At 34.5% G+C, this 26,403-nt stretch overlaps 2 protein-coding genes across 2 annotated transcripts; one reads left to right on the top strand and one right to left on the bottom strand.

Moving 5' to 3' along the window:
- The first annotated feature begins 10,816 nt into the window (after positions 1–10,816).
- On the top strand, positions 10,817–12,368 carry LOC132309586 (polygalacturonase-like). Its single transcript, XM_059807879.1, has 4 exons — positions 10,817–10,936; positions 11,044–11,343; positions 11,498–12,016; positions 12,144–12,368. The coding sequence occupies exons 1-4, from the start codon at positions 10,817–10,819 to the stop codon at positions 12,366–12,368; spliced, it is 1,164 nt and encodes a 387-aa protein (XP_059663862.1).
- Positions 12,369–13,402: 1,034 nt separating this feature from the next.
- On the bottom strand, positions 13,403–16,046 carry LOC132307238 (uncharacterized). Its single transcript, XM_059804947.1, has 2 exons — positions 15,811–16,046; positions 13,403–13,828 (listed from the first exon to the last, which is right to left on the bottom strand). The coding sequence occupies exon 2, from the start codon at positions 13,819–13,821 to the stop codon at positions 13,474–13,476; it is 348 nt and encodes a 115-aa protein (XP_059660930.1). The 5' UTR covers positions 13,822–13,828; positions 15,811–16,046; the 3' UTR covers positions 13,403–13,473.
- Positions 16,047–26,403: the final 10,357 nt, after the last annotated feature.

Here is a 26,403-nt window from a genome sequence, read left to right as displayed (position 1 = left end):
GAACATTCACTTGATTATGTTTTAAGCATTGAAGAGCATTGTTGTTAAATTTATATTCATGAGAACTTGTTTCCAATATTGAATATATGATTGACTTGTGTAATGAATTGTACACTTTGTGTTGACATTATGTATGCCATTTTAGATTTGAATTCTAGGACATGGTCGTGTAGATTCAACCTTACTTGTGCATGTAAATTGATTCCTAGATATTATTTGAAATGTATAAGTTTGGTTTAACTTATTGATTTTGCGTAAGTTTTGAACTTATTGTCTTTAGAGGCTTGTAAGGATTATGTTCATGTGATGGTTAAGGTTTGGCCCTAGTACGGATTCATGAGTTTCCTAAGTCATATGAAGTACGCAGTAGGTAGTACCTTGTGGGTCATAATTACCAGGAATAACTTATACACGTGCGCACTAGGTAGTGCCTTACGGGCTAGTAACCCGAAATAACTCGATTGCTCTACAGCCAAGGATCCTAGTCTTTCCACTACTTGATTTCGCATTTAACTTCAAGTTGTTAATCATGGATTACTTGTAGCTTGAGAATTGATTCTTACTTTGGATAATTGAATCCTATTTAGTATACTTGAAACTGTATACTTGTCTTGTGTATTTAGATCTCATGTACCATGCTTGAACTTGTATCTTTGGTTATGTATCTAAACCCTAGATAGTATACTTACGCATTGTATGTTTGATTTGTGCAATCGGACTTCATTATGTATACTTGTGTCGTATATGCTTGTCTTATGCATAATTCATTTAACTTATTATACTTGTGCCTGTGTACTTGATTTATGAGTTTCCCATGTTAATTGTATCTTTGTATATGTATGCTTAGACAATGCATAACTTGTTTAACATGATTTAGTGTACTTGAGCATCTATACTTGTATGTCGTTGTTCATTTCAACTGCATGAGTACCTTAGGATGCTCCCTGAGTCTCACTTGACATAGACGTTAGGTGGCATGAGCCCCTTTAACATGTTTCACCTTAAGGTGATAGAATTGTAAAATGCTAGGTCGATGCATGCTCATTTCCTACGAGTAGCTTTATGTTGCTCACCCCTACGTTACTGGGGCATATTTCAGGTACAGGTTACAAGATATGGAGATTGGCATTTATCTTTGATGGTTTGGAGATTTGAAGTTTCTTTCAAAGCATTCTTGTTCACATGCAAGTGTTAGCATGTTTAAGTCTTACTTTTGATGTTGTAACACTTAGTTAGGTTCAACATGCTCTTTTTGCCTTTTCATGTGGAAAGTGTACTTAGATACACTACTTGGAATCTATTTGATATGTATGACAAGAGGCTAAGGGCCATAGACTTTAAATTTAAAATGTATGTACTTAAATTCCAAGTTTTGTCTTTGAAATGTAAACTTTTCCAACCTTGAGGTTTGGCATGTGAATTTGAGTAAATGACATGTAATGAGGCCATGGGTCATTGTAACGCACTTCATTATGCAAAGTACACTTGCGTGCATGTTCACATCATCACATACTCGCATATAATGCAAATTGAACATGCTATAGGGTTTTCCAAGTGGACTTTCAGCCTTGGGTGCATAATAGGAGGTTTGTGCACATTCTTGAGTCATTTCGGTCAACCGAAAATGGCATTTAGGTCGACCGAAGCCTTTTGGGTTTTGTTTGAACCTTGAAACTTCACTTTCCAGTAGCCAAAGTCAGCATTTAGGGTCATTTCGATCGACCGATGGCTCATTTCGGTCGACCGATGGTTCCTTTTGGTGTATCAAACCAACCAAGCCTTAATGACTTGTTTTTAGCATAAATTTTGTTCATTTCGATCGACCGAAATATCTAGATCCCGAGAGTAGCTTCAGTCCAGTTTCAGCACTGATCTTCTAACTTCAAAGAGTCATAACTCCTTCATTTTAAATCCAAATTGGGTGATTCTTAAGCCTAAATTCATGGATTTTGAGTCAGCTTTCCAATGGTACCAATGAAATTCTCAGATTCCAATCACAGTGGGAGTTATTTGAAGTTTTAGTGAGGGAGTGTCGGTTTTCACTTAAACCGGGAAAGGGCGTTTTGTGGGATTCTTGTCCAATGTTCTTAGATACTCTTGGAAAGTCATGAAATGATTAATTTAGGTTTTTTTCACCTTGTTTAACTTGTTTAGAGTCAAGTTTCTCATTTTAATTGTGAAGTGACCATTTTGCACCTTGGTTCACGGATTTTCCCATTTTGACCCCTTTGTTTCCGCTTTCATTCTCTTTGAGCTTCGTGACTTCATGGAAGGTCACATTGGTATCTTAGAGATGGTTTATATCTCTAAAGACTTCAGTTTCATTTTTTGCTTCCGCATTCGGATCCGTTATCGGATCAACTTTCAGTTCATCACTGACGCACCGGGTTGAAAAACTTGGGCCGTCACAAAGTTTTATCAGTTGAGGATTTTATATTAGTATTCATTTCAGCTTTTGTTATTTATTCTTGTTTCCTCTTGTATTCTGTGTTCGTTATAAAATATTAATTATTTGATATTCCCTCGAGTTTGGGCCTGGGCCTGATCAACCCGCGTCTCGGATCAGAGGGGTATCACACTTTTTGATCTAATCCATCTCTAATATGCCACTGTCCCATACCGGTGCATATAATGCATATGATCCGTAAATGATGCACACTCAAATGAACATCAAGTATATCCAGAAACAAGCATAATAGAAGTTAAATATACGCAAGATTCTATTATGCATCTAGTATATGATTATAATCATAAATCCTCCTTTTAAATTGTTCAAGTAATGACAAACAATATAAATTATCCACATCCATATAATTGATCGAACATAATTTATAACAGTTCATCAATTAACATCCATTGCACAATATAATGATAATCAGACTTATACACCGAGCACATTATATGAAATTCCAAAAATACCTCTAGACTAGTCCAGTTCGTTTGCTAAAATAAAACTAATAATTAAAAACCTGCACAATCTTTGACGGCGTGTCAATTAATACTTCAATTACATGACGTCCCTTTAATTATAACGACACTCAGAAATCTACACGGAGTATATTTTATGAAACCCCAAAAGTATTCCCAGACTAGTCCATTTAGTTCGCTAAAACAAAACTAGCAACTAAAATTCCTACAACTCCTAACAACATGCAATTTAGTATCTAAAGTTCACGATGTCCATAACCATATCCTAAACCAACCTTTCTGGCCCTCATTAAATTATATATATAATATATATAACATCCCAAAAGTAGCTTCCATAACAGTCCATTTAAGTTGCTAAAGCAAACTATCAACTTAAACATTTCTCCTTACTTGACAGCATGCCCATTAAATGTTTGTATTCCATGATGTCTCCTACAATTAGCTCACCATCCTATACTAACTATTTTAAGGGTCTAATAGGTTAATTTTAACATTTACAACCTTCCATAACTTTCCAGAAACACCTTTTAAGCCCCTTGATTCAGAAAATCATCTGAAATCAACCCATAGGGGTTTTTTTTCAAGGGAGCCGGGTCCCCTATCATGGGAGCCGGCTCTTGGCCTTCCAGAGCCGGCTCTTGGCCTTCTAGAGCTGGCTCTCCCTCATGGAGAACCAACACTCTCTTTATGGGAGCCGGCTCCCTCACTTAGGGAGCCGGCTTTCTCTCCCTGAGAGCCTGTTCCTCTGTCTCTGGTCTTCTTCTTCACTTCTGGCGAAGTCTACGACCCTGTTACTATTTTTTCCTTAATTCCTAGGGTTCAATTAAGTCCCAATAGTCCTAAAAACTTCTCAAATTCCAACAAGCATTGCTTGACAAAAATTTTAAAGTCGAATCAAAAATAATTTGCAAGAAACCATTACAGTTACAGTTTAAACAAAGGCATAAAAACTTCTTACAGTTTTATTTTATCATGCAATACTCATCCATTTTAGAGTTTAATTAACTTCCTGGAGACCATATAGAATGCACAGAACACAAGTTTATAGGAAGGAGATAGAATGAAACTTGCTTTTAGGTTTCAGTTTGAAACCTTTCAACATCGTCTCTAAGTTCCGACGACTGCCGACTGCTGGCAAACCTCCTACCGCTCAGTTTCAATCCCCCAAGCCATCCATTCTTTCCTCTTTGGTCTAACCTTTAGTTAACGACTAAAATCCTAACTGATGGTTCTCACAGTTTCCTCTCAAACCCATTTCGTGTGCCTCTGTTTTTTCCCTCTCAAGCCTATTACGTGAATAGAGTTTTAACCCTAGCAGACTACTTTATTCTATATATATCCCTTTATTTAACCTACTTTTAACTTCAACTAATTTAAGTTGGCTACTTAATCGTCACAAAAGAAACCCTAACCTAAACCAAATATACGACCATATAAAATAGATACCAAATAAGTCATATAAAACGCACGTCATCAAAAACACCAATTAATTACATAAGTAAATTAAATCACAATTACACAACTAAAAATACAACCAATAAACAATTAATTTAAAGAAATACACCAATACAATTAAACAATTAATTTACATAAACACAATTAATCAGTTAAGGAAAAAAAAAAAAAACACACAAGTCGCATAATTAAATAAAACTGCAATAAAAATCAAAATTACATTCCCATTTTATCCTTTTGAAAACTAGGGGTATTACACCTTTGTATTAATTCTAGAATTTAATTTAATAATTTTCTTGCTATAAAATTTAATTCACATGGTTGTATATAACTTGGAATTAAATAGTGGCATACTGTTAAATTAGGCCTTGATATGTTCATTAACATATATTAAATTGGGAGTATTTGAATAAGTATTGCATCTTTTATTTAATAATTTTCTTTTATGAAAGTTTAATTCACATGGTTGTAACTAGCATGAAATCAACTTGTATTGTGATATTAAAACAGACATTGGTATGTTCTTTAACCTATGTTAACTTGAGGACATTTGGAACTATTTAAAAATCTACAGAAAATTAATTAATTAGCTTAATTAATTTTGTTTTAAGTTTTTTAATCACTTAATTGGATATTTGATGTGATATATGTGATAACCATGTTATGTCCTTTAACATATTTTAATTTGAGGCTATTTGGAATTGATTTGAAATCTAGAGAATTTAATTAATTTCTATCTACTTGTTCCATGGATTTAATTATATCTTAGAAGTTGTTTTTATATTTAAATCATAGATTTTGACTTGTTGTATATTCACTTGGTTATGTTTTGAGCATTGAATATATTGTTGTCTTATGTAATGAATTGCACACTTTATATTTGATATTTAATATGGCATTGTAGCTTAAATGCCTAGGGCATATCTTGTGTGATTTTTCATAACTTTAATGTGCATGGTATTTGGTTAAGTGTTTTTTGTACATATGCATATACAATTGTTGCACCATTTGTTGATTTTGGAAACTTGGGATGTCGTTTATCTTGATTATGGTTAGAGTAAGGCTCTAATGCGGGAGGTATGAGTTCTCCCCACCCGTGCGCACTTGGTTAGTGACCAAAGGGCTAGCAACCCTAAAATCACTACGTGTCGGTCTGATCCGATTTGATGTCCAAGTATTTCCATTTTTGTTGATTTCGCATTTTAAATTTCAAGTTGATAACTTCGAGAATTTATACCTTATAGAGAAATTTCAGACGTTCCAATTTTGTTTTATATGTCCACCCTTGTTGATTTTGTATAATAAATTTCAAGTTGATAGTCTTGAGAATTTATATCTTATTGCGCTTTGTTGAATGTTGCAATATTACATTATTGCATAAATTTTGTAGTTTATGCTAGAAATGCTTAAAGTAGCTTAGGATAATCCCTGAGTCTCACTTTTGACATAGACGTTAGGTGGAATGATTCACATGGATTAATTTATATTAATTTGATAAATTTGTAAAACGTTAGGTCTATGTATGCTCATTCCCCACGAGTAACTTGTTTACTCACCCCAAAGTTATCAGGTTATTTTTCAAGTGTGGATACTTTGGTTTGGGGTGCATAACATCCCTCGGTCGATTCGTTAAATTAAAGTACTTTTAATGTATTCTTGTTCACATGCAAGTGTTAGCATGTTTAAGTTTTGTTTATGAAGATGTAATGCTTAACTAGGTTGAATATGTCATTTTTGCCTTATGGTATGTAAATTGTACTTAGATGCACTATTTCGAACCTATTTGATTCATATGACATGAGGCCAAAGGCCACAAACTTTAAAGTTCAAATATATGTATTTAAATTTTAAGTTTTGTCTTTGAAATGTAATTTTTCTAACTTTGGAGGTTTGGCAAGTGATTTGAAGTATATGATATGTAATAAGGCCATGGACCATTGTAACACATTTTTATATGTAAAGTACGTTTGTTGGCATATTTTACACACCTTTAAAATTTGTTTTTGGACCACTTCATGTTGGGGTTTGAGGCTTGGGTGAAGCGTCATCAGTTCTGGTGTATAGCAGGTCTTTCAGCACCTTTTCGAGTCATTTCGGCCGACCGAAATGTCATTTCGGTTGACCGATAGCTTTTTGGATTTAATTTGAACAGTAAAAAGTCATTTTTCAGTAGTTTATGAACTGTTTTGGTCACAACCGGTTGACCGATTCTTCATTTTGGTCGACCAAAGTGACCTTTCCTCAGAATTCAATTTTTTGGTGATTCTGGGTTCATTTCAGCCTACCGAAATAGCCATTTCGGCCAACCTAAATAGCTCACACATACAGCTGCCCTTCAGTTTTGTATCAATTTTGTTCCTCTGATTTCAATTGGTTATAGCTCCTTCATTTCTGATCCAAATTGGGTGATTCTTGAGTTGGTTTTTCAATGGTATAAATTCCATTCTCAAATTCAAATCACAGTGGGAGTTATTCATAATTTAGTGAGATACTATCAGATTTTGTTTAAACTGGGAATGGGAATCTTATGGGATTCTTGGCCAAAATTCTTAATTAGAACCTCTGGGAATGTTGTAAAATGATTAGTTTAGGTTGTATGGACCTCATTTGACTTGCTTGGAGTTAAATTTCTCTTTTCATTCGTGAATTGACCATTTTGACCTTGATTAACGAATCTTTGCCCGTTTTGACACTCATTTTCTCTTCGTTCTCCTTGTGTTCCATGAATTCATAAAAAGTCACTTTGGAGACTTAGGGATGATTTATATCTCTAAAGATCTTTTGTTTTATCTTTCGCTTCTGCATTTCAGATCCGTTACCGGGTCAACTTTTGGGTCATCACTGACGCAGCGCGTTGCAAAACCAGGGCCGTCACACTCTTGGTATTTTTGAAAAGAAAAAAAAATTATAACATTTGTTAGGTGAGAAAAGAAAGAAAATAAAAGGAGATAATTAGTATTAACTACTTATTGTGGTTGGCTGATAAATAAAGGGAAAAAAAAATGATAATAATTAGGTTTTGAAAAAAAAAAAGTAAATTATTACTTCAACAATATCCATTAGAAATAAAATAAATTGCTAAAAGGCTTAAACTGTTGGGATTTATATGCCCTGACATAACAAATTCCTGTTTGGATTAAAGTGACATATGTTCCTGACGTATCTGAAATATTTATACTTTATATAATTGGTGAATTCAATGTATTATGTTTCAATTTATTATGGAATTGATAGTGTCCACTTAATTAGAAAAGATATTTATATATGTATGTGATGGCGATCAATACATGAATATAAATAGTAATCATAAATGGTTCATAGTCGGTAATTATGGATAGACTCATAATTAATTAAGACTTGAACTGGATCCGCGTTAGGTTGAGATATATTACGAGAGCCGTCATATGCAATTGCTCCCTGTCACTATCATGGCATTTGACTCTTAAGCATGAGAGAAATATAGACTCTTTTATTAATTAGTAATTACTTTGATTTGTTCAGCGGAATATTCGGAATCCTTAGACCGACACTTTGTGTAATTATGTAATCAATAGTTAGAGGGTTATATTTTCAATATTTGCATCATTACTACTTGTATTTATTTTGTATTGATTATGATTGATCACAAAGTAAATTCGAAGGCCTTCGTGTCTTTTTAGACAAAATAATTTATTATATATTTATTTATTTAAATTATTATTTTTGTCAAACAAATATTTTGTTGTGATCGAGCCAGAAACAATCAAATGTACTAAAATAAATATATTAATTAAGTAGTCGGATTGATGGCTTTATTTATCCGATAACTAATTATGCATAGAGTGGTCAAAGTACAACATTGACTTAGAGGTTATTTATTATTTAATTGAAGTTCAATTAATTTCTTTTAGTGGAGTAGAAATTAATTAATGAATTAATTTAATTGGGTCCACGGACCGGGCCAATTATTAATTTATTGTAGCCAAGAAAATAATAAGCCCAATGGGATTCTCACTCATAGCCCAACTAGATATTGGAATCCTATTAGATTTGAGATATGTGAATTAGAGATGGAGAATGATTTATGGTTTCCTTTTCTGATTTTTATGTTGCCTATATATACATGGGTTCATGTATATTTTAGGAGAGACCTTTGGAAAAGAAAAGGAATATATTTTTTCTCTCTCTATATTTTAGGGTTTGCTTTCTCATCTAATGGAGGCTCCCACAAGCCTAATTTTCCAAGGTCATTCATGGAGGCTTATGGTTAATTCCAAAAGGCAAGACCATTACCAAGAAGATGGAGATCCAAGGAGAAGACATCTAGTAAAGGGATCTACAATAAGTGAGAACATTCACTTTAGAGGAGAGATTTAAGATTTACTTAAACCTTTGATGTAAGTGTTCAATCTATTAGTTGAATGATACATCATATTATTATTTTCGCATAAAACTTGTGATGAATCAAGATCTATGAGTCAAAATCCCCCGAAAAGTTTTTAAAACTTGCACGTTTCCCAACATAAACGGGTTAGAGAAACAACAAAATAAAATTATGACTTTTCCACATTTCTTGATCATGCTATTGTGTCTAGTACACTCTCTTAGTAAAATGAAATAACATACTTGAGGCCAACTCTACTGTGTTTGTAATGTGGCACAATAGACAGACATGAGAAGAAATAAAAAAAAAAATGGTTTTCTAGATGTGGCTCCTAATTGTGCAAAAATTAGCTGTTTTTGAGCGTGTCACACTCACTAGTATGCTAGTCTTAACCAATTTATTCACTAATTTTCATATAATTCGTTAAAACTAATTAGGAACTTTTTACCAATTTAATGGCTCAAAAGGGATACTAATGGCAATGAGAACAAGAAATAGAGGAATTGAGAGACAAAAAAATCAGATTTATTTGACAAACAAGACACATAGGAATATAAACACAAAAAGATTATTTGAAATTTCAAAGGCTAGATGTGGTATTTGAGAAAAATAATCATTTACCTATAAAGTCAAGGTTAGAATGTCACATCTTTTAATATTGGAATGAACTTTAGGAAAATAGAGTGGGAATAAGCTTTTCTTCTTTAAAAGACAAAAATAAAGAAATGAAGAGTTATTACCATAATTAATTAAGTTTTCTATAATTAAACATTTTATTTTCACACCCAAAGAAAACAAATATTTGGTAAACTAAAGGAAAATGATATTATTGACGACTTTAATTCCCCGACTTAAAATCGACAAATATAAAAATATGACGTGGTTATTCCAAATTTCAACTTAAATAGTATCATTACTACTTCCGTTTGTTTCCATAAAATACTCCCTTTCCCTTTTCCTTTCCCTTTCCCTTTTCGTATCTTTTCAGTTTTCTATAGCCCCTTTCCATTTCTTCTTTTTATTTTATTTTTCTAAGTAAGTTTCAAGGTACTCAAATTTAATAATTAGATTTGTACAAAATCTAGAGTAAAAACTGCAATATTTTGTAATTTTTCAATGCTTTCGCAATTTTTTTTTAAAATTTTTTTTTTTCTTCTTGTCTTTGTTTTTGGGAGTTCGATAGATCATTAACTTTAATCAATATAGCAATTAACAAATTCCAATCAAAGTAATAGATAAATATTAATAATCAAAAACACAATTAAAGTATCTCAATGGTCCTTACAGAGATTCAATTTGAAATATAAAATAAATATACATATACATAGTGGTTGAAACTTTAATTTCCAACAAAGATACTAGATTAAGATAAACTTATAAAAAAATAAGATTACAACTTTCCAAATAGTCAATTACCATGTATTTTATAATGGTATATTTGACACATGGGTAGCCACATAGACTCGGTGAAGTAGTAGATTTTTATTTGTCGTGCCAAATAGCATGACTCTAAATGTTAAGAAATTAGGAAGGTCTTACACATTTAGAATAGTATAGATATAGATATAATTTTTTTTTTAGGTAAGTAAATTTTATTTGTTCTTTGTTCTTTGTTTTCCAACCATTCCATCAATTGGCATCAAAATGTTCACAAATCCCAATAAAATTTGGATCAGCCTAGACGTGAGTTGTCCTCGGTTAATCTAGCAGTACTCAAAAACTAAAACCAATGCAATCAAGAATTGGTTTAAGGTTCTGAGAACGGTATTCATATTTTATATTAAGAAATGTAGAAATAATTCAATAGCAAGTTCTAAAATCAAATTGAATAAGTTGAGGATGTGTTACAAGGTGTACCAAAAGAATTCTGATGTTAGAAATTTGAATTAGCACATCTCACCATTATTTAAGGAAATTACAGCACATCACAACTAAATTCATACCTCGAATTAGCAAAAATTGGTTTAAGATTTTAGTGGTGATGAGCATCGATTTAACACTATAAATATCTTCCAAAGAAGATTAGAATTTCACCAAATTCATTCTATTCAACAAATTCAAAAAAAGAAGATGGGTTTGAGATTAAGTCTTAAGACAATTTCTCTGCTGCTAATTCTAGCACGTGTTGCACAAGGAGCCGTTTATGATGTAACAAAATTTGGTGCCAAGCCCAATGCAGATATTAGACAGGTGAGTGCTATACACACACACACACACACACACATATATGATGTTCTAGTCCTATGAACTTAAATAATTTTGTTTACAATCACTCGTTACTCATTCTTGATTTTTAGGCTCTTTTGACTGCTTGGAGAATGGCATGTGGAACGAGAACTGCAAGCACAATTATAATTCCAGCAGCCACATTTTCGTTAAGTCAGCTACTTCTTCAAGGTCCTTGTGGTGCCCCTATTGGGATTGAGCTCAAAGGCATCCTGAAGGCCCCTCCTCTCAATCAAATCAAAGCTGATGCCTGGGTTGTTTTCCAGAAAGTTGACCGCTTAAGCCTATCAGGTGGTGGAACTTTCGATGGCATGGGTGCCGAAGCTTGGAAAACTTGTGTCCCAAAGAAAAAATGCCCTCCACGTCCTTCTGTAAGTAGATTCATATAAATATTTATATATGTATACATATATATAATACATTTGCTTCCGAAATTTCAAACTTTAAATAATTTTGTTCCATATATGTAATTTTCCTTAATGAGTTGTATGTTGTCTTTGTGACTGGATGATATATAACATGCAGGGTGTACGGTTCAACTATGTAAACAATTCTATGATCAATGACATAACTTCCAAGGACCCCAAAATGTTTCATATTACTGTTTTCGGAGGCACTAATGTGACTTTTCAAAGACTTACCATCGTTGCACCAGAAGATAGCAGGAACACTGATGGACTCCACATTGCACGTACAAGCAACATAAAAGTCCTTGATTCAAAAATAGGAACCGGGGATGACTGCATATCATTTGGCGATGGTGCCCAAAATATTCACATTGAAAAGGTGAAATGTGGACCTGGTCATGGCATCAGCATTGGAAGTCTCGGCAAGTACCCAAGTGAACAACCTGTTTCTGGAATTACAGTTAAGGACTGCACCCTCTCTAGGACAATGTATGGAGCAAGAATAAAAACATGGCGTGGATCCCCTCCTAGCACCGCCTCTGATATTCGTTTTGACGGCATTACCATGGACAATGTTGCAAACCCCATCATCATCGATCAAGAATACTGCGATGCAAGATTTAAATGCCCAGCTAAGGTACTTAGACTTGGACTAAAAATCAATCAATTTTATTATTATTTTTTTATATTGTTTTCTTTTTCAACAAACAAAGAAATTTAACAATTTCATTGATTTGCTAATCATTTTCGATGTTTAATTTCAGCCTCCATCTAAAGTTAAGATCAGCAAAGTGAGCTTCAAAAACATTAAAGGCAGCTCCAAAACCCCGGCTGCTGTCAAGCTTCTTTGTAGCAAGGATGTGCCATGCGAAAATGTGGAGTTTGGTGACATTGAGCTGACCCATAATGGAGGCCCTGCCAAGTCCGAAATTACAAATGTTAAGCCAATTGCTTGTGGCAGAGTAAATCCTGCACTGGGAAGAGCTTAATCTTCTTGGTTCTAATCAACTCCAAAGGAAGGTTGAACAAAAGTTTTTTAGTGAGTCGCTAATTAATTTATTTTCTCCTATTCATGCTAAATGCATGATATTAATGTTGACAAAAGCAGTGTATTGTTTATTGATAAATAAACACTTCTTGGATTTATCTAAACGGCCTCATAATTGAAAATTATAAAATTATTCAATTCATATTGTTATGTCAGTTTCTTTTTTCAGATGTACGTTTGGATTGAGGTTATTATCCTTGAGACCTCATCATTGCGACTTTTGCTAGTTTTGCTTGAAGAGAGTACGATTCATCATTCCTGCCACATAAAATTTCCTTAAAAGAAAATGATGTAAACGTATACACAAATTTATATATAAGCACATATATATATAGTCATAAACCATTTAGTTGACTAAGAAAAAGTACTCTGTTATTGAATGCCTCTAAATACTGGTTATGCATTTTGATCAAATATTAAAACCAAAGAAAAGATATGATCATGTCAATTCCTTTTTAACTAAGTTTCCTAAGCTGCAATCTCATTCCATGAGATTAGTTGAAGTAGCAGGTGATACACCTCCAAGTTTTGCAACATCCAATTAACATGACCTTGGTAAAATATTACAAAGAAGATGGGGAGATTGATGGTGATGTACTAAGTAGGATTGAAGCCAACTGGACAAAATAGAGGCTAGGTTGTGGTGTCCTTTATAACAAACGAATACCAAAAACATTATAACCAAAAAAAAAATTGTATGGAGTGGAGTGTTGAAAAATAAATAAAAAACATTACATGGGAACATTAGATATTAGCGGCTATAAATAATAAAAATAGAGAAAGTACACTTAGGTGGTAAAGTTATATCAACCAAGGCCAGATGATGCACCTTTTAAAAGTATAAGAGTTGTTTGCTTAAGAAGGTAACATACAAAGGGCCAGGAAAAATAGAAGATCCAAATTTTTTTTATTGATTCTCTTTAAAAATTTTGTATTCCCTTTATTCAATCAATCCTTTATTTTTACCCTTAAAAGTTTTCTCATTTTTTTTATTTTTATTTTCTTCATCTTTTTATTTTTTTCTTCATTTGTTTTTATTATTGTAGTTAAATGAGAGACTTTGTTTGTACTCCCTGTGCGAGTACATCCACCTGTTGAACTGGTGCCACCACTCTAGCTTCCTCTGGTTGCACTGGAACCTCTAAACCCTGTTCCTCCTGTGGTGCTGGAATATCCTCTCCAGCTTCCTCCTGTTGTCCATAATCTTCTACTTCTGCTCCCTCCTGCTGAGCTGGAGCATTCACCCCTGCTCCTCCATTCTGAATCATATGCTCTAAGTTCCTCACAGAGTCATTTAAAGCTGCAACCATATCAGCTAACTCTGCCGTAGTGAGTCTATGGTGACCTTCGCCTCTACCTCTACCTCTACCTCTGCCTCTGCCTCTGCCTGACATCTTCCCTCTAATTAAGGATAACAGCAGTATTAGTCACTATATCTAGATATTATCAGTGATCATCATTGTTACTTAAAATAGACTACCACTAGATTTCCATTTCCATGTTTTCACTCTAGCCAGGCATTCTTAAACCTAGGCTCTGATACCAAACTGTCACGTCCCAATTTCAATAAAGGGTTCCCTCACCCAAAACATTACATGGCATGACTAAAACTTAAATCTCATCATGAACCAAAATAAAAACCAATAACTAAATTATTTACTAGAAATAAGTAACCTTACATAAAAGGAGAAGATATGGTGTTTCATACGAACAACGAGGAATAAAATCCTTTAGTTACATTATTCCACTCTAAAATGTCTTGCATACAATAGAAATAAACTAAACATTTATTAAGTAAGCTTGTTATAGCAACATCAATTCTGCTCCATAGGCGCCTTACCTGAAATGTTAAATAAAGGGTGAGCTCAGAGCTCAATAAGTAATAAATTCTTACTACACCTTACAAACAGTTGTACAATATATCATAGCAAAATATTTTCTAAACCTTCTCCTCTTATAACTTTATTATATAAAGTAATTAGCTTCCCAGCTTAAATAATTAAGGAACCATTAACCTTCCAATAATTAATCAATTACTTTCACAAGTACTTGCTTGAATTACGGTATTTTGGTTAAGGAACAAATCCAACCCATAGGTAAGGAACAAATCCAACCCATAAGTAAGGAACAAATCCAACCTGCCAGTATGGGGTAAGGAACAAATCCAACCAACCAAAAATAGGTAAGGAACGAATCCCACCTTTCAGTATGTAGTAAGGAACGTATCCAGTCAACCAAACATAGATAAGGAACAAATCCTGCCATCGCTTCCAATTATGAAATGAGTAGTACTTATAAAAATCTTTAAGTACTTAGATTATATCTTCGTATACCCATCACAATCCAACATAATTAATCAAATAATTAATTAACAACAATTCTTATCTCTCTCACAAAGATCTAGCGTAAAACTTTTTGGAACTATTTAATCAAATAGACCCAAAAACCCATCTATTAACTTAATTCCAATTTCTATACGATTAACCACACCCCAAAATAAATTGCAGGTAGTTATTAGAAGATTCTCTGATATCAATAGCTCTATTTATCTTATTTCCCACAAATAAAACAACATACAGAACTATTATGTATTAATTTAAAATCAGTAGCCCAGTCCACCAGTCAGGATTACTAATTTAATCTCCATAACTTTTGCTAACATTTAATATCATATACTTTCCTCTATGATGTCTGCACATCCAATTTCCAGTTAAATTACCATTAAAATCTCCAAGTTCAACAACCTCAAATCTATATCCTCAATTCAAGCCTAATAGGTAAATTCTAAAGATTTGACCTCAATGATGAAATATTAAGGTTCAGAAATTAAATGCTCACCTTCATACAAAAATCCAGTAGTCTAATTCCTTGGCAACCTATTTCAAATCACATCATGTCACCACCCAAAAATCACCATTTGAACTACTGAATTACAGTAACAAAGTTAATATGCTCTCACAGACACACACATATCTATTTATATATATATGGAATCAGAGAATTACAAATCCTACCTAAATTACTATCAGACCATACTTAGCTATCATTAACCCAAGTCTTTCTGATTTCTTTGTGTATATGTACATTCATACAAGGATATATATATACATATATATATAATCATGAAATCAAATATTCCATATAAATCAATTAAAATAGAAACAACATCCCTCGGAATAACCAGAGATTTAATTCGCCTAAAACTCTGTCATTAATTCCTAATGGAGATTCCAAAGATTCATCAAGGTAAGAGAGTAATTTTTCCGCACTCAAGGATTCACCCACTAAAATCCACACAATATCATGCATCATTGTTAACTCACCATTAAAATAAAACCAAAATACCGTACAAATGGAAATAAAATATAGAAAGGTTTACTTGCCTTCTAACTCTTCTGAGACGTAACTATTTCCAGAAGATTTCCTTCACATTGAAACTTCCTTCTCCTTCTCTACTTGTAACTCTTCATATATTGAAGATTTTCCTTCTTATTTTGGAAACAACTCCTATATAGAAGACATTACTCTTAGACCTCCCTTGACGGTTTATAATGGTCTATATCATGGTCAGTTGGAGATATTTCTGCCATCGTGAGAGAGAATCTCGATATATGATTCACATTCTTTTTAAAACAAATAAATAAATATGCATTTATCCTTCTATAAATCCTTATTTATCCATATCTATATATATATCGTGCGTGTGTATATAAATATATATATACACGTTTACTAATATTTACTGACAAGCTAATTATAAATATATGTATATATTTAAAATTAAATAAAAAAAAATAGTGGATGTTACAGCTTGGAAGTTGAAAATGAATTGAAGTTGCTTAAGGACTCTTCGTGAAATCTTTCTAACTCAAGCTCTAGCTAAATTGTCGGCCCTCGTGGAGGCTTATGTTTCATTTCTTAGATAAATCGTGAGCCCGCATGGAGGCTATTTACTTTTCTTTGCATATTGTTCAAGAATGGGAGTATAAGATCATTGTATGTGGAGATTTGTTGCGGGGGCGAAGTGCTTGGTTAGATGATGTCATTGTTGTGTTTCTTGAATTTTGTGTGGTCTTAACCAACCCATTATCATAATCAATGGAAAATCTAGATGCTCATCTTGGTTATTTAGACCCAAACTTCATGGAGCATCCTCCTTTCAACCAATTTCCTCCCGGAGTTCAAGATCCAATTCTCCCAATGATCCTTCGTGATCATTATAATCTTCATGAATATCATGCACCAACTTGCATCATGCTTCCTAATTTTGAGGCCAATCTATATGAGATTAAGCCCGAGACCATTCAAATGTGTTCACTTTTTTATGGCTTAGATGATGAGGAGCCATATAAACATCTTGATGAATTTCTTGAAATATGCTCCACTGTGAGGTATATGAATGTCCCAGAGGAAGTTCTTAAGTTACTTCTCTTCCCTTTTACTCTTAAAAATAAGACTAAGCATTGGTTCAACAACTTAGGGGCGAATTCAATAACTTCTTGGTTACAAATGCAAAATGAATTTTTTTCAAAAATTTACCCCATGAGTTTGACCAATGTTATGCGAACTTCTATTTGTGAATTTTCTCAAAGGGAAGGAGAACTTTTACATGAGGCTTGGGAAAGATTGAATGACTTGCTAAAAAAGTGTCCACATCATGGTATTCCAAAATGGCAAGTTGTCCAATATTTCTATGAAAGCCTATCCGACACTCACAAGGACATAATTGATACCTCATGTGGAGGATCATATTTTGGGAAGCATGAAGATGATGTTTGGCACCTTTTTGAGAAAATGAGTGAAAATTCATTGCATAAATGTCACACTTCTCGGTTGAGTCATTATTCTAATAACAAAAAGAAAAATTTGAAAGTATGTCAAATTGGAAGTCCAATGGAGATTGTTGCCAAGGTCAAAACTCTAACTCAAAAACTTGATCAATTGTTATTAAGTTAAAAACCGACAAAACAATCATCTCCTCTTCTTAATCATCATCTTCATCATTCTTGTGAGCCATGCATGACTTGTTCAAGTGTATTGCATCCTACTTCCAATTATCCCCATAGACATGTGCTTGATGAACATTATGAACAAGTCAATGCCACATTTGCTCACCCTCTTTCGAATGCTTATGTTCCGGTGTTGAGTGAGCATTCAAATCCTTTTCAAGCTAAAAATTTTCAAAACCGATTCCTCCTCACCAAAGAAATAGAGGCTCAAAAGGATTCGTCTCATCTTCTTCTTTTCATCAAAGAATGGACCATTTCTCTCATCCTTAAGCTTATAATCCTCAAAGTAACTTTAATCACCCTCATGCACTCTTTAGCAACCCCACATTTGAAGATAAAGTCTTAGTAGCTTTGGGTAGTTTGGAAATAAACACCAATTTGTTGCATTCTCATTCTCAATTGATATCAAAGCTTGAGTCTCAAATCGGGATGATAGCTAATGCATTGAATGCGAGTGAAATTGGTAAATTGCCTAGTCAACCCGAAAGGAACCCAAAAGCTCAACATTTGTGGAAGCAAACTCCACATCGGAGTGTCTTTCCCAAGAGCATGTGCAAGAAATTACTACTTTAAGAAGTGGTAGACAAGTTGACAATAGGGTTGAACAACCAAGTAAAGACAGTGAACCGGTGCAACCAAAAGTTGACACCCGTCCCATTTCCAATCCTATCCCTACTACCTTGGATGAGCATGGCCCTAGAGGGAATTCTCAACCTTCTTCATCATCCCCTCAAGTTGCAAAGTCTTATGAGCTAAAAGCTCCATTTCCTAATGCTTTGAAAGAAACTTCGATCACCTTTTGGGAGGCAAGAGGGAAAAATCCATGACATGATGGAAGTATTCAAACAAGTTAACATAAATCTCCCTCTCTTGGATGCAATTAGGCAAATTCTGCCTTATGCAAAAATTTTGAAAGAGCGTTGCACACAAAAGAGGAAGAGCAAGGGACAAGGCCCTAAAAAAGTGTTCCTGACGGAGCAAGTGAGCTCCATCATCCAACATAACACTCCACCTAAGTTCAAAGATCTTGGTGCTCTGACCATCTCATGTGTAATTGGAACCCATGAAGTTCGTAGAGCTCTTCTTGACTTAAGGGCAAGTGTCAATTTGATTCTTTACTCCGTATATGTCCAACTAGGTTTGAATGAATTGAAGCCAACCTTGGTGGTGCTTCAATTGGCCGAGATCCGTTAAAACACCTAGGGGCATGATTGAGGACATACTCATAAAGGTTGATAAGTTTTATTTCCCGGTTGATTTCGTAGTTCTTGATACCGAACCAGTTGCAAATCCCACCAATCACATCCCCATTAACTTAGGAAGGCCATTTCTTCCTACCTCAAATGCTACCATTAATTGTAGATCCGGTGTCATGGACCTTTCTTTTGGTAATATGATGGTTAAACTTAATGTTTTCAATGCAAGTCGACATCCCATAGATGAAGACGAGTGTTGTCTCATAGATGTCTTGGATGAGGTTGTTGAGGAATCTATTCCTACCATGGTCATGAAACAACCAACCGAGGATAATTTTTCATCTCTTCTTTCTGAGGACCCTCTTGCATCTTGTCTTCTTGAAATTTATGGTAATTGTGGGTTTGATAGTGAAGGGTCAATGAATGAAGTTAATAATCTAATGGAATCCGTTGCAAGTTTGGATTTTTCACCTTGGAAAGATCCAAAAGAACCTCTCCCTCCACTCTCTAGCACTCCATCGGTTCCATTTCTAGTCTCTCCACCCACTCTTGAGCTTAAAACTCTCCCTCCCGATCTTAAATATGCCTTCCTAGGCCCCAAAGAGACTTTTCTGGTCATCATCTCTTCAAATCTTGAAAAAGATCAAGAGAATTCTCTTTTGAATGTGCTTAAAGAAAATAAGGAAGCCATAGGATGGAGTGTGGCGGATCTTAAAGGAATTGATCATTTCATTTGTATGCATCACATTCTTATGGAAGAATATGCAAAACCTTTTAGAGATACCTGAAGAAGATTAAATCCAAACATGAAAGAAGTGGTTAAGAAAGAAGTAGTTAAGCTCTTAGATGCCGGTATCATTTATCCAATCTCTGATAGCAAATGGGTGAGTCCAACTCAAGTAGTTCCCAAGAAATCGGGGATTACGGTGGTTGAAAACGTAAAAGGTGAGGCAATTTCTAAGCGTACTGCCAATTCATGGCGAGTATGCATTGATTACCGAAAATTGAATGCCGCTACTAGAAAAGATCACTTCCCTTTGCCATTTATTGATCAAATCTTAGAGAGATTGGCTGGGCAACAATACTATTGCTTTCTTGATGGCTATTCGGGTTACAATCAAGTAGCCCTTGACCCCTTAGACCAAGAGAAAACCATCTTTACTTGTCCTTTCGACACATTTGCTTATAGACGGATGCCATTTGGTTTGTGCAATGCCCCTGCCACATTTCAAAGGTGTATGATGTCAATTTTTTCAGATATGGTGGAAGAGTATCTAAAGGTCTTTATGGATGATTTTTCTGTCTTTGGGTCTTCATTTGATGCATGCCTCAAAAATTTGAATTTAGTGCTTAAAAGATGTCGTGAAACAAACTTTGTTCTTAGTTGGGAAAAGAGCCATTTCATAGTTCAAGAAAGTATTATTTCGGGTCACGTCATCTCAAAAGGGGAATTGAAATGGATAAAGCGAAAGTTGAGCTCATTTCTGAATTGCCTCTACCTTCTACGGTGAGAGAAGTTCACTCATTTCTAGGTCATGCCGGCTTTTATCGCTGTTTCATCAAAGACTTTAGCAAAATTGCTAGACTCTTGTGCAATCTTCTCGCCAAGGAAACTCCTTTTGTCTTTAATCAAGCATGCCTTGATACTTTCCATAAATTGCATGACATGTTATCATCTGCTCCTATTATGCAACCTCCCAATTGGTCATTACCGTTTGAAATCATATGTGATGCTTCTGATTATGCCATGGGAGTAGTTTTGGGGCAAAGGGTAGGAAAGCTTCCATACGCTGTATATTATGCAAGCAGGACCCTCTTGGGAACTCAATTGAATTGCTTTACTATAGAGAAGGAATTACTTGCCGTAGTATATGCTCTTGACAAATTTCGGTTCTACCTCTTAGGGTCAAAGGTCATTATCTATTCTGATCATGTTGTTTTGAAGCACCTCTTGACTAAGAAGGAAACAAAGCCTCGTTTAATAAGATGGATTTTGCTCCTTCAGGAATTTGACTTTGAAATCAAATATAAGAAAGGTACTGAAAATGGTTGTCGATCATCTCTCAAGGTTGGTAGTTGAATCTTCCCTTAGCCCACCAATTCGTGATTCATTTCCTGATGAACAACTTTTTCAAGTTTCTAATGGACAAATGCCTTGGTTTGCCAACATTGTAAACTATTTGGCAATTGGCAAGCTTCCAACTACTTGGTCAAAGAACGAAAAGAACCGTTTCTTTGACAACATCTGGCATTACTATTGGGAAGACCTTGTCTTATACCGATATTGTCCAGATCAAATTGTGAAAAGATGCATTCCGGAGAGGGAAAGTTCAAGCGTTCTTGTGTTTTGTCATACTCTTGTATGTAATGGGCATTTTAGTGCAAAAAAGACCGTCTTGAAGGTTCTTCAAAGTGGACTCTTTAAGCCCACAATCCATAGAGATGCTTATAATTTTTGCAAATCGTGTGAAGGATGTCAAAAGTTGGGCTCAATGTTAAGAAGAGACATGATGCCTTTGACAAATATTTTTGTTGTAGAGATTTTTGATATTTGGGGCATTGATTTCGTAGGTCCTTTTCCTATGTCTTATGGATATCAATACATTTTGTTTCTAAATGGGTGGAGGCTTGTGCTACCAAAACCAATAACCACTCCGTGGTTATTCAATTCATTAAATCTAATATTTTCATTCGTTCTGGTATACCAAGAGCAATGATTAGTGATGGGGGAAAGCATTTTTGCAACCAATTCTTAAAGAAACTTTTTCTTAAGTACTCTGTTACACATAAAGTCGGCACTCCTTATCATCCTCAAACAAGTGGACAAGTAAAAGTGTCAAACTTGGAAATTAAGCATATCCTTGAGAAAACGGTTAACACAACCCAAAAGGATTGGTCGCGGAAATTGAATGATGCTTTGTGGAGATACCGAACGGCATACAAAACTCCCATTGGCATGTCTCCTTATAGACTTGTTTATGGAAAGCCCTGCCATCTTCCGGTTGAGCTAAAACACAAAGCTTTGTGGGCAATTAAAAAGCTCAATTTTGACCTTGACAAAGCTGGAGAGAATCGCTTACTCCAATTGAATAAATTGGAAGAGTTGAGGCACAATGCTTATAACAATGCCAAACTCTATAAAGAAAGGACCAAAGTTTTTCATGACAAACACATTAGAAAGAAATCTTTTGAGCTGGGTCAAAAAGCTTGGCTTTTCAACTCTAGGTTAAAACTCTTTCCTGGGAAGTTGCGAACTAAATAGGAAGGTCCATATGAGATCATCTCTGTTGCGCCGCATGGGGCGGTTGAGATTCAAAGTTTAAAGAATGGCAACACCTTTAAGGTGAATGGGCAAAAGTTGAAACCCTATATTGAAGAACAAGTTTTTCAAAGACATATAGAAGCTGCCCTTTTGGTAAATCCAGTCTATGAAGAGATATAGCGATGCATTCATTGGTCTCAAAAGAAAGCTCAATTTTTTGCATATTCTTGCATGTTCGATCGGTCTCAAATGAGGTTCGATCGATCGAACACCCATCCCTACATCTAATCATTGCTCTGTTCCATCGATCTGAAATTTCCTACATAAATCAGCTCTCTGTGTATCGATTGAACTTCATACTAGATTAATCTGACTCATTCAAGATCAATCGAACTTTCTTTTCGATCGATCTCAGTTCCATACTTAGAAAAGTTTTGAATCTCTACATATTTCACCTCTCTGTGCATCGTTCAAACTTATATGCAGGATTTCACCATTTCGATAGATCGAAAATAAAATCGATCTAAGTTCGATCGATCTGAAGCTTTCTAATATATATATATATATATATATATATATATATATATATATATAAATCTTTCAAAGCAGCATTCCGTCTAGCTAGAGACGTTAAATTTAGCAATCATTGTTCATATTTTCTTGCATAGTATTTAATCTTGCTTTATAAATAAATAAATATATATATATATATATATATTTCACCATTATGCCCTTATGTGAAGTCATGCTACTTTCATATCTTCTATCGGGCTTGATCTCACATCTCTTTTTCATTTTGTGTTATATTAACTTAGAATGCATGATTTAATTATTCTTATCCCATTTGCTATTTGATGTGAGTTTGCTGGTGTGGTTATTCAAGTAGGTTATTGATTCCAAGTTTGGGGGAGACGTCTTTCAAATTGGATCATTGCCGGGCTTCATGTCTTTGCCACCACGGTATACTCTTTCCATCTTTTCCATTGTTCTCATTACACATTGAGGACAATGTACGGTTTAAGTTTAGGGGTAAGGTGTCTTGTTGCATTCTATTTAAAGTTGAACTTTAATTGCATGATTAAGATTTTAGATCGATGTTTGCGATGATTTTGATCTTTTGAGAACTATATTGCTTAAAATTTAAAAATTGCTTAAGTTGAGAGTCCAATACTCGTATGCCTTGTGGATGCCATTTAGGAATAAATTTTTCGAAAGATTGATATCTTGCTTTCATTTGTGGTCCACATCATCCTGATTTTGTGATTGTTTTGAGATTCACTCTAGGATTCTATACTAGCACAGGCGCACACTAGCATTCATTTGTGGGGTACATGCTTTGTTGATTATTGAATTGGTTATATCCCAATTGAGTTAGTAGTGCATTGAAAGCTTTCATATTGATAAAAGTGGATAACAACCTTTTCATTGAGTAGCCGGGATCATAGCCTCATCAAGCACTGAATTTCTCGCACCGAAAGGAGGAGGACCCAAACTCTAGGTTAAAAAAATAAAAAAATAAAAATTGTTGTTGCAAAAGCAAATAAAAAAGTGAGGACTTCTCCCAAAAGGTGAGAAGTGGGAAATGATTAGATAGAGATTGTTTTGATTTATAACCTAGTTAATTTGAGCTTATAAGTCTTTAGGGGTGTTTCAATACCTAGTACCCTAAAGCCGTCTGGTTTGGGAGTCATTGACCTAACGCTCGACCTCATGGATCGCTAGAAAACTTAATAGATCAACACATTGCACTATGCTTCCATCTTTGATCCTTAGGATTAGTAAAATAAATAATAATAATAATAAAATAAAATAAAATCGAGTGAAAAGAATAAGTGCACCTAGAACAATAAAGCTTTAATAAAAGGTCCACTCTTTGTCTTGATGATCGGGACTAGATTTGTATGCTAGTTTGAGGATAAGGATGTGATCATTTCTTTAGTTGGCATAGATATCAACATATTTGATGCCGGTCCACTCAAAAAGGATTTTAAAGTTATTTTGATTTGCATGATCGTTTTCTTGATGTGTGGAGGACCATACTTGTTTGCTTGATGCTAAAATTTTGAAAAATTGCTTGGAAAGTGTTGAAAAATGGCATAATTGAAATAGTTTTCTCCCAATGCTTGTTTACAATATTGGTGCCTCTTTTGTGAGAATGTGCTTAATGTTTGTGGGTATCATTTTTGAAATCCTCACAAGACTTCACTCATCCACTAGGGGCAACCTAAGCGTTTAAAAGGCTTGTTGCATATGCTAGATGCAATCGTGTTCCCTACAAAAGTGGCGTTATCCATATATTGCTTTCCAGTTCATACTTGTATAGTTGTTCATTTCATTCCCTTACTTTGTAGTTCATTACTAGGGACTAGCAATATTTAAGTTTGGGGGTGTGGTGAGCGCTGAAAAGTGCGCATTTAAAGCCCCTAAGCTTATGTATTTTAGAACCTTTATCTATCTTACTTTCCCGTTTTAGACTAATTTCATATTATTGTCCTTTTTAGGTGCTTATCCCCAAAATAAGCTAATTCAGCCAAATAAGAGCTTAAAAGAAGCTAACTCAAGCTGGATGGAAGAAAGGAGTAAAGTGGAAGCAGAATAAAGCAAAATGTGGAAATCAGCATGTTCGATCGATCTCAAGAATACTTCGATCGATCGAAAGTTCATCAATCTAAACTCTCCAAGATGGATCCAAGTTCTATTGTCCTTATCTAAAGATCCCACAAAGTTTGATCAATCCAACAATTCTCAGATCGATCGAAAAGATTCCATCTTATCCTGTTGTACCACCCTACCTACCACTTTTGTCTCTATCCCCAAAATATCTCAGATCTGTCCTTATCCAAAAAGGTGCCGCCATGGGAGGATCGATCCAGCCAAAGTTTGATAGTTCTCAGCCAAGTTCAATCGATCTCAGCACAGGTTCGATCGATCGAACCCTCTCACATGCAAATTAAATTAATTTCTAGCTCATTAAAAGTTGTCTCATTGTGCAATCATTGGTAGAGCCCTTGTGTACGAGCCTAGATCATTGGGTGTGACATTTGAGCTACCTATATAAGGAATATGAGCCAGTTTTTTATATAGTCTTGGATATGCTTTTTAGAGTAGAGAGATACAATTCTTAGAGGGGAAGAAAAGAGAAAAAGAGGCTAGAGACACATTCTAGAGAGGTTTTCCATCTTCCTCAAGAAGAAGAGCACTTCTACCATGGAGATAGCCCTTGAGGGTTGGAGGACACCATTCATGAGTGGCTAGACATCTTCTTGGGGCTAGAGTTAGCCCTAAGCATGCTTTCTTTACCTTGATTTATGTATTTTTGAGGAGATTTGTGTTGTAATACATGTTTTGACATATTTATTTACATAGTTCTTGTTTATTCAATGATTTGTGTGGTTTAATTCTTCCAATTGATCATTCAATTCTATCCATATGTCTATGTATGCTAGAATAGATATTCAAGTGTTTGTCTCTATCTCTTGTGTTGTTGATGCATGTCTATGTGTGTTGATGCTATAGATCTAGATACTGTCAAGACATAATGCTTAATAGAATGCTCTTGTGGTTTATTTGATGGTTCATACTCATTTCTTGATGGATTGTGCCTCTCCCTTAGTTTAATTAGTTTAATTTCTATGTCATTAGCTTAGATGTAGTGTAGTTACCTTAGTTGTTAAATGGGTAGACAATCCATGCTTGTTGTTTGATGTTCCATACTTATTAATGCAAGTAGTATGTTTATCTAATTATGTGATGTATTTGGATTGTGAGCTTAAAGAATGATTAATGACTTAGTTTGATATATTGTACTATTCATTGTATTGTTTAGACAATATATACTTAATTGGTCATCCATGCTTGTTAAAACAACCGCACACACTCACTATTGTTGCAACATATGTTTTCCCCCTCATTAATTATGAATTAAGTGTATAGAAAGGTGATGCTTAGTGATGATCTCTAAGTCCCAAGACCTCTCTCTCTTGTTTTCTATATCCTTTAATTACTTGTTTTACATTGAGTTTGCTTAATCTTAATTGTAGTTTAATCAACTAAATAATCTACCTTTATCACTCGACCTACTAACCCTAAGCATTGTTTCCATTATTAGTAACCCTCTAATCCCTTGGGACAATCCCTACTCACTCTTGCTACGTTAGTTGTAGTGGTAGTAGTGGTTTTTATAAATTTAAACTTGACCCAAAAGGCTTTTCTTGAACCTACATTCACTACATTAGTTTGGTGTATAAGAATGGCCGAGGCTTTATCAACGTACTTTCATTCTATGTGGTTTCCACTAAATTCGTACCTTAACTTTTGTAGAAAAGTACTCTGTTGCTCCCCGTGTCCAAAGGGGCATGGATGTATAGTTTATTCGGAAACATTTTCTTTTTCTTTTCTTAGGGTGTTTTTCATAAATATCATTTGAAGATATTTTATTTCAGGAGTTTTTCAGAAAACATCTTTTGGAAGATACTTTCATTTTGGGCAGTTTTGCAGTTATCCATTTCT

This window comes from Cornus florida, unplaced genomic scaffold, assembly GCF_030987335.1.
Source record: "Cornus florida cultivar Cherokee Brave unplaced genomic scaffold, ASM3098733v1 CherokeeBrave_3.0.0_Hap2_Chr05, whole genome shotgun sequence".
NCBI lineage: Eukaryota > Viridiplantae > Streptophyta > Magnoliopsida > Cornales > Cornaceae > Cornus > Cornus florida.
Note: the sequence above shows the minus strand (reverse complement) of the source record. Positions and strands in the feature narration are given on the sequence as shown.

What these genes read in the sequence shown, in the direction of transcription:
- LOC132307238 (XM_059804947.1), bottom strand. Translation starts at nt 13,821, where the DNA reads ATGTCAGGCAGAGGCAGAGGCAGAGGTAGAGGTAGAGGTAGAGGCGAA.
- LOC132309586 (XM_059807879.1), top strand. Translation starts at nt 10,817, where the DNA reads ATGGGTTTGAGATTAAGTCTTAAGACAATTTCTCTGCTGCTAATTCTA. An exon ending in AATGCCCTCCACGTCCTTCT is followed by an intron (nt 11,344 to 11,497) that starts GTAAGTAGATTC and finishes TATAACATGCAG; the next exon opens with GGTGTACGGTTCAACTATGT. An exon ending in GATTTAAATGCCCAGCTAAG is followed by an intron (nt 12,017 to 12,143) that starts GTACTTAGACTT and finishes GTTTAATTTCAG; the next exon opens with CCTCCATCTAAAGTTAAGAT.